This window comes from Eucyclogobius newberryi, unplaced genomic scaffold (assembly GCF_026437365.1).
Source record: "Eucyclogobius newberryi isolate DKJ021-1_F unplaced genomic scaffold, fEucNew1.0.hap1 SCAF_3, whole genome shotgun sequence".
Lineage (NCBI taxonomy): Eukaryota > Metazoa > Chordata > Actinopteri > Gobiiformes > Gobiidae > Eucyclogobius > Eucyclogobius newberryi.
Window position 1 is genome coordinate 29469138 of NW_027315945.1, and position 8096 is coordinate 29477233.

Below are 8096 nucleotides of genomic sequence, written 5' to 3' on the forward strand. Positions count from 1 at the left end.
GTGTTAAAATAATATCAAGCTGCATATTGAAGTTTTTTAGAAAGTGTTTGACTGAGCCGTTATAGTTAAACAGTCTACGACGTCAGAGACCGAAGTGTCGAATAATGATGACGAAGTATCTGCGCGCCAGTGTCGAAAATCTCCATCGAAGTTACAGGTATTTCATTGCACTCCACGGAACTTTCATTTACAGCGACGTCACCCACTTTGTCACGTCAGCGTGCAGTGCAAAATTAATGTTGGTCTTTTTTTAAATGCCAGTTGAATCCTGTCGAATCCTGTCAAAGCTGTTGGACCGTGTTCCCGCAGTGTTTATTTAATGCTAACACAGCTAGCCTAGCATCACGGGAGCAAACACTTGTTGAAAACATGGAAGAACTCCACAAACTTGCAAAATTATGCTGTGTGGAACAAAGGGTTTACTGTTGATCGTTATAATGTGCAATTAAATCTCAATTAATACATCTGCAATCGAACTGCCGGCATTTTTGGGCCAAATAATGACGTGCATAATATTCTGAGTTAAAACTAAAATGCTGGATTACAGATGGCACCACATCATATATGAAACTCATTAATGTATTATTCGGAAGGGAGGCATGTTCATTTAAGATGCCTTATCGTAAGGCTGCACTGTTTTTTGGAATAAATCAGTTTTCGATCATGGTTTGATTTCCATTATGTTTTAAAGTGGAATTATGCTCAAAGTGCACTATGTGAGCAACTCGATGAGCTTCAGGATTAACATTTGAGAGAAGACTGAAATATGAACTAATAAACTAGTACGAGAGCCCCCTAAAACTAATTCAATTTGAATATTGTGCAGCTCTAGTTTATACCATGAACCTTGCCTTTTAGATTAGTTTTGTGCAATTATTTAGACATCATAATGTGTCCTGCAACAATAAACATTAAACAAGGCCTAAACTAAACTATTTGTTTTTAGTAGGTTTTGATTGGCGCTGAAATGGGAGACATGAAAACTCCAGACTTTGACGACTTACTGGCAGCGTTTGACATCCCCGACATCGAGGCCATTGAGTCGAGTCCAGAGGAGGAGAACAACAGCAGCGAGACAGAAGAAGGCGCTCCAGGGTCGAAAGACACTGACCAGAGCGATGTTCCTGCTGTCAGTGTCATTGTGAAGAACACTGTGCGGACAGATGCGCCGGGAATTGAGAAAGAAAAACAACCTCACGGTGATATCAAAGCACAAAATGACTCGGCAGAGGGTGACTGTCGGAGTGTAGACGCAGAACTATGCAATACTGAAGATTTATCAAAGGTTTCCAATGGCCTGAAAGGTACTGACATGAACAAATTGTCCATTGTAGAACCAGTGCCCCAACAGTTATCAGAATATGAAGGCAAAATCAATGATGCTGTGCCACTACAACCTTCACAAGACGCTAAGGATGATATAAAACCTCTTCTTAAGCCCAAGTTAACAACTTTTGAAAGCATCAGTCCTGCTTTATCGCCTCAGTCTTCTCAGGTCAAAACCCAAAGTACTCGGAACCCATTAACCTACAACGTTAAAACTTGTCCAAACAATTTCAACCAGTCGGATGAAGAAGACTCTGAGGAAGATTTCGAAGGAGCTTTAGTGATCCAAGAGAGTCCTCAGTCTCCAGAACCGCCCGTGCCTTCAAGAAGACCCAAACTAAAACGTAAGACAGATTTTGATTTAAGTGATCCTCCTGAAAAAGTATTAAATTCTCTTCACACATCCGCCTCTCACGTTCACAATTCAGAGCCACAGCTTAAGAATGAAACCGTTACTCCGAGTTCCCTCGCTGCCCCGCTCCCGAGCCCGCCTCCGCTAGTCAAAGATGAGAAATATCCGGAACATGTGATCGATGAGCGTGATTCACCTGAAAGTCCGCCGCCCAGTGAGACGGGGATGTTAGTGCCCAAGAAAAGCCATGACCAAAAAACGAATTGCATAGAACAGCCAAAGGAGAGTGAAGCGGGCAAAGAGGACAACGCTGGAGCGACAGACGAAGAGAAGACTGAAGTTGTGGACATGTTCACGAGCTCAGTTACAGACCCGCCCTCTTTGGGTCCGGCCAAAGTTAAAATGAAAAGGTCTACCAGAGCGGTTGGTACTCGAGTCGCTGCTAAAAAAGGTGGAAGAGCCAAAACTGAAGCTGCGAAAACTAAGTCTTTATCTGAAGGTAACACGCGGCCCAGAAGAAAAACATTAAAGCAGTCCATGGCAGGAGAAGATGCAGCCAGGGGGAAAGTTGCGAAGCCAAAGTTGTCGTCCGCCCCCAACATCAGCTCAAAAACTGCTGCTGCAAAAGTCCCTCCTGCAGGGATCATGCTGCGCAGCCTGGGACAGAAAACTCTTCCCGCAGGTATGAATTTACCTTCACTGCCGCCGCCTCCTCTCACCGGCAGCAGCAGACCGGCGTCTATCGTCAACAGCACCGGTGCCATCATCTCTAAGAGCCAGACCAACCTCGTGGAGGCTTTTAATCGAATTTTAAATAACAAAAATCTGCTGCCCAGTTACAAACCGGACCTGGCCTCGTCCCGTCAGGCGGAGTGGGGTCTGTCATTGCCTGCTCAGGTAAACTTTGGTGTATATATATATATTTAGTAAGTAGCAGTGTGCGACTCAGCCTTGTGAGAAAGATTACTTTTTTATAACTTCTTTTTGTAGCCTTGTGAAATATTTTAATTGCATATTACTGTAGATATTTAAATTTAGATCTTTCCCAAACTAAAAAAAGCTTACATTTTTTCACTATAGGTTTGTATGTTTGTTGTGATTTATTTTTCTAGGGGTACAGATGTCTGGAGTGTGGGGATTCCTTTGCTCTAGAGCAGAGTTTAACGCGGCATTACGACCGGCGCTCGCTGAGGATCGAGGTGACCTGTAACCACTGCGCCAAACGCCTGGCCTTCTTTAACAAATGCAGTCTGCTGTTACACGCCCGCGAGCACAAGGAGAAGGGCCTAATCATGCAGTGCTCACATTTAGTGATGAAACCTGTTCCAATGGAGCAGATGATCGGGCTGCAGGAGCCAGCCGCAGCTGGTCTGTCTCTGTTTAGTTTGTTCTCATTCTTCCTCTCTTCTTATTTGTATATCATGTTTTTACTGTTGTTATTTTTTTTTACAGCGATGTCATCTGTTTTATCCCACGTCAAGTCAAACAGCACTGCTCTCAAAAAAACAGAGGAAGTTCAGTACGGTAGTCATAAATGTCCTGAGTGTCAGACACAGTTCAGCAGTGCCGAGGAGGTGGCTAAGCATTTTCAAGAACTCAAATCATCACAAACAACTGTGAGTTTAATCCAAACAAATGATACATGGGTTTCAATATTTGCATGTAAACACAGTTTGATTTCCCTTTTCTTTGTCAGATATGCTCAGAATGTTCTCCTTCGATGCTGCTGTCGAACAGCTGCTGTGCCGCAGCTCATCAGCGCATTCACCTGAACTCTGCTCCACACGTGTGTCCGGACTGTGGAGGCTCCGCTAAACCCTCTGTGTTCAAAACTCACTTGGAGGAAACGTGCTTTCACTTTGCACGACGCATCGGATACAGGTCCATCTCCTGCTAATGATAATACCATTCTCACATTTGTGTATTGCTCTGCATCACTCACTTCTCCCTGGTCTGTGCAGATGCTCCAGTTGTCTGGTGGTGTTTGGAGGCATAAACTCAGTGAAGTCACACATTCAACAGGCTCACTGTGACATGTTCCAAAAGTGTCCCATTTGTCCAATGGCTTTTAAATCTGCGCCGAGCATCCAGAACCACATCACTGCTCAGCATCCCACCCTGACAGAAGCCCAGGCCATGTAAGTCCGTAGAACCCAGGATTGTTTCGCACATGTTCGGTTCATATGGTTAACTACAGCTCTGTTTGCAGATCCATCTTTAAGTGCGTCATGTGTGACACTGTTTTTACCAACAAGAACCTGCTTCATATCCACTTTGACACACATTTAGTCAATCAGAAGGTGCATGTGTTCAAATGCCCCGAGTGTCCCAAACAGTTTTCTGTCAGAACTTCGTTGATGGACCATTTAAAGGTATAATATAGTATTATGAAATATTTAATAGGAAATACAAAAAAAATATTTTTATTAACGATATCTTATTTTATAGACTCATCAAACTAAAATCAAACAGGAGTCTCCTCTCCCTCTTTTCTTGTCACATTCACAACCCTCAGTGAAGATGGAAAGTTCTGAAGGGGAAGAATGGAGCAACTCAGCCAAAGAAGAAACTCCTAAAAAGGTGCAGAAAATAATTATTATGTGTTATGAGTATATATTGCTCACTTTATTAAATATACCTTTATTTACAGACACGGAAGGCGTTTCCTTGTAACAAATGTGATGGCTCTTTTTCCACAACATCCAACCTGAGACGACACATCAGAGACAAACACAAACCTGCTGCTCGGGGTTTCCGCTGCCAGTGAGTATTTAGGTCCATCACTTTGAGCCTTTGTAATATCTTACTCATCTACATTCTTTATATTGTGTGTAGATTCTGCACGGACGTGAAGAAGTCGTTCAGCAGCAGAACCATGTTGGAGAAGCACATTAAGCTCAGACACAGCCTCGAGGCGAGCGATCAGGACTTCCTCACGGTGAGCTGCACGTTCAGGTCATATTAAATGTGATCATTGGGTTTGAACATTCCGTTTTGCCGTTGTGACTATCAGTCCTTTTCAAATGTTGCACTATGTAACTTTTCTGCCTGCTCCTCCCCCAACAGGAAAGTTACACCGTGCACTTTTAATAGCCAAATAGTATTCTCGCCATCCAGTTTTCATTTATTTTAATTTGTTGTACCTCCTGACTTTGACCATGATTTAGAACATTACAGGAAATACCATTCGGAGTACTGTTGGGTTCTAATGTTTGCTGCCTAATTAGAAAAGTATATCACTTTTACATTTTAAACTTTATTCTCTAGCTCAGTTATGTAGATGTTGGGCTTTATTGTTCCCATAGTTCTGTCCGTGAAGCCCTTTGGCCATGTTCGTGATGTTGTAAAGTGCCACGGAGTTGAAACGTGATTGTTGATTTGATTGCGACTGCAGGAAGGCGGCGACGAGGCGGACAGCTCCTCGGAACAAGACGGCGGCTCCGCGTTCCGACGCAGGCGGCGAGCGGCCATGAAGTCCGAGGAGCAGGACGAGGAGTCTGCGGGCGAGGCCAGTCCGGCCAAGAGGTGGCGCTCGTCCTCCGCCCTCGCCGCCGACGCCCAGCCTGAGACGGGCTTCCGCTGCGCCCCCTGCGGCTACATTTGCGACGAGCAGGCCGAGTTCCTGGACCACATCGGCCAACACCGCAAAGTAACCGGTGGCAGCTGTCAGCAGTGTCTGCAGTGCGGCGTCTGCTTCACCTCCAACCACTCCCTGTCGCGCCATCGCTTCATTGTGCACAAAGTACGGAATCAGGATCGTCACGAAGCGGCCAACTCGTGTCCTGCGCCCTCCCCCAACGAAAACCAGGACGATAGAGGTGTTTTTTCTGCCCTTGAGTCGGCCGCCTTATCTCAGGGGAAGGACAGCGAGGGTGGTCTGGCTTGTAGGGTGTGCGGCAAGCAATTCGAAAAGGCGACAGATCTCAATACGCACTTCAGAACTCATGGAATGGCCTTTATAAACGCAAGAAACACTGGGAAATCTACCTAATTTAACATTTTAGCTGCAACAATCACTTGGAGTGCCTTAGTTTAAAGGAGACATATTATAAGACATCCACTAAAGATGCTCTGGGCAGTGGATAATTGACCAAAAGCTCTGAACATGGCTAGGATCTCGCATAAAAACTGCTACGTCAAAACGATTCAAAATATCGATGCGGCAATATATCATAACTACATAAATTTGCATTATACACTTAAATACCTGCTGACTACTGCATTTGTGTTGCTGCTGCTGCTGCTGCTTAGCTGGAAAAAATAGTTATTCCTAAATAGTTTGGGCTCTGATATTAAGGCCACAGTGAACAGGAAATTCCAATGCATTTTGTTATTCTATTCATAATAAAAACATTCATTTTGCAAACTTAACAGCAGCTGTAGAAGTGAAAAGGCAGATTACACTGTCCAGCCACTGGAAGCCTATGGACCTGCTTCTAATGTAGTTTATCACTGACGGAGAAGAGCGTACTATGTCTTCTTTAAACAGTCTGCACTTGCACTGTCTTTAACGCACCAAAAATACTGAAACTATTTGATCTATAAAAAAAATCTAAAATGTGTAATTTTAAGATCTAGTGATACTCAGGATTAAGATTATATTTTGTTGATTAACACTGCTTTTTATACTATCGTGTTTTTATGATTTGGTTTAATAAGCCTGGATGTGGGTTCACTGATGTTTTGTAGTTAAGGTAAATACATATTATTTTATGTCGTTAAAACATGTTTTGATACCCTGGGATCCTTTTTTAATCTGTGTGAGTGCGTGCATGTGTGTGATGCTAAATATTAATATAATAATCGATAAATATGAGTCGCGTCGTTTATAACCTGCTCTTTCACCTGGCTGTTAATTCATAATTAAATGCGATTAAAAACACAACACAATTTTGTCTTTATTGATTTATTTCACCACTTGTTGAGATTGATAAAATGTGGAGCAGTCTGATTTAGCCACAAAGTATTGTTTTTTATGAAGAAAAAACATCTCATTTAAAAAGAGAAAAGTGGAGCAGTGCAGCTTTAATAACATCAACTATATATACATAACTCTTCATTTTTGTCCAATTATACAACATCTTAAGCAAAACAAATCTTATATTTGCTTATTACAGAGTCCCGCAGGTGACATTTTTTTCCGTGAAAATATAATATTTTGCTAAAGTCACTTAGTTTATTACGACTGAGTATAAGGGCCAAATGTTTTTTTTTAAAAGCGGGGCACTACGAGAATAAAGTCATTAAATTTCAACATTAAAGTCATAATATTATGAGATTAAAGTCAAAGCCAGAAAAAGTCATGAAGTACTGAGAATAATCTCATAATTTAATGATAATAAAGTCAGAATTTAAAGAAAATAAAGTAATACATTTATGAGAATAAAGTCGTAGTTTAGGGGCCGGTGTCAATGTTCTGATTCAAAGTGACGTGAGCAGTTCACTTTCAGCACCACGGTCAGGACGCACAAGAACGGGCTTGGATGAGTTGACAGTTTAGAACTACATAAAGCCTGAAATAGAAGTTAAAGTGTTTCCTGACCTTTAAAACGATGTCTTACGTGTGTTTATTACAAGACAAGACACTGCGTCCAGCAGCACCTTTCCTGTTATGCTGTCTGCAGTCTGCGCTTCCACTTAGCTCCTCCTGTCTAACGATTGGATCGTGTTTGGCACAGCCAAAAAGCGATGTTTTTGTCTTTATAGTATCCTGAGGATACTATAATAACTTCCAAATCACTTTTAGTTAATGAAATAATTAGTGATTATAACATAGAACCTCTCGCTCTAACTGAAACTTAGCATCAACAAGATGGTCAGTATCACCCCTTTGATGCCTCACGGAAGTCAGAATTGGCTCCAATATGGCAGACCTCTAGACCTAACCTCAACAAGATGATTATGTCAGACTAAATGAGTCCACCCATGTTAAAATGAACAATACATTTCGCTCATTTGAATGCCTCATGCCATCAATCACGTGTCCAAATTGGAACTATTGTTCATAGTTATCAACCGACCTCCTGGTCCCTATTCAGAGTTTTCTGACTTTATATCAAACTTAGTGTTAGTCTGGGATAAAGTAGTCATAGCTAGAAACTTTAATATCCACGTGAATGTGAGTGATAACTCTCACAATGCTGTTTAACAGGGCTTCATCACCCTATTAGACAGAAAAATCGCAATTTGATGTTTTGCCAAATTTGCTTGGCCCTGTATCATTGTGTTGGATTGTTCCACAGTATGGCATTAAACTTATGAATATCCTTGGAGACGAGCAGGTGACGCCCCCAAGGTCAAGTTACAGGTCAATTCTGTGAAGAGGCGAGACTGCTCACAGTAAAGGCACATGTCTTTCATCTTATTGTGTATTGGGTTTAAGCTTCTGGCCACAGTCTTTTTAACATTCCAAAATATA

General features: G+C 42.2%; 1 protein-coding gene across 2 annotated transcripts; it reads left to right on the top strand.

The window, feature by feature from the left end:
* The first annotated feature begins 133 nt into the window (after positions 1 to 133).
* Positions 134 to 6293, top strand: znf687a (zinc finger protein 687a). Of its 2 annotated transcripts, none has more exons than XM_072460454.1 (10): positions 134 to 157; positions 947 to 2575; positions 2791 to 3294; positions 3375 to 3559; positions 3640 to 3816; positions 3888 to 4050; positions 4127 to 4258; positions 4329 to 4441; positions 4514 to 4616; positions 5073 to 6293. In XM_072460454.1, exons 2-10 carry the CDS (start codon positions 968 to 970, stop codon positions 5667 to 5669), a joined length of 3582 nt encoding a protein of 1193 aa, XP_072316555.1. In that variant the 5' UTR covers positions 134 to 157; positions 947 to 967; the 3' UTR covers positions 5670 to 6293. The 2 variants fall into 2 exon arrangements, with proteins under 2 accessions (XP_072316555.1, XP_072316556.1); XM_072460455.1 differs by lacking the exon at positions 134 to 157 and having other exon boundaries at positions 925 to 2575; positions 2791 to 3046; positions 3131 to 3294; positions 5073 to 6291.
* Positions 6294 to 8096: the final 1803 nt, after the last annotated feature.

Excerpts from the sequence above, each read along its gene's own strand:
- znf687a (XM_072460454.1), top strand. The coding sequence starts at position 968 with ATGGGAGACATGAAAACTCCAGACTTTGACGACTTACTGGCAGCGTTT. Across the intron at positions 4,259-4,328 it reads AAGAAGAAACTCCTAAAAAG|ACACGGAAGGCGTTTCCTTG; the intron begins GTGCAGAAAATA and ends CTTTATTTACAG. Across the intron at positions 4,442-4,513 it reads GCTCGGGGTTTCCGCTGCCA|ATTCTGCACGGACGTGAAGA; the intron begins GTGAGTATTTAG and ends TATTGTGTGTAG.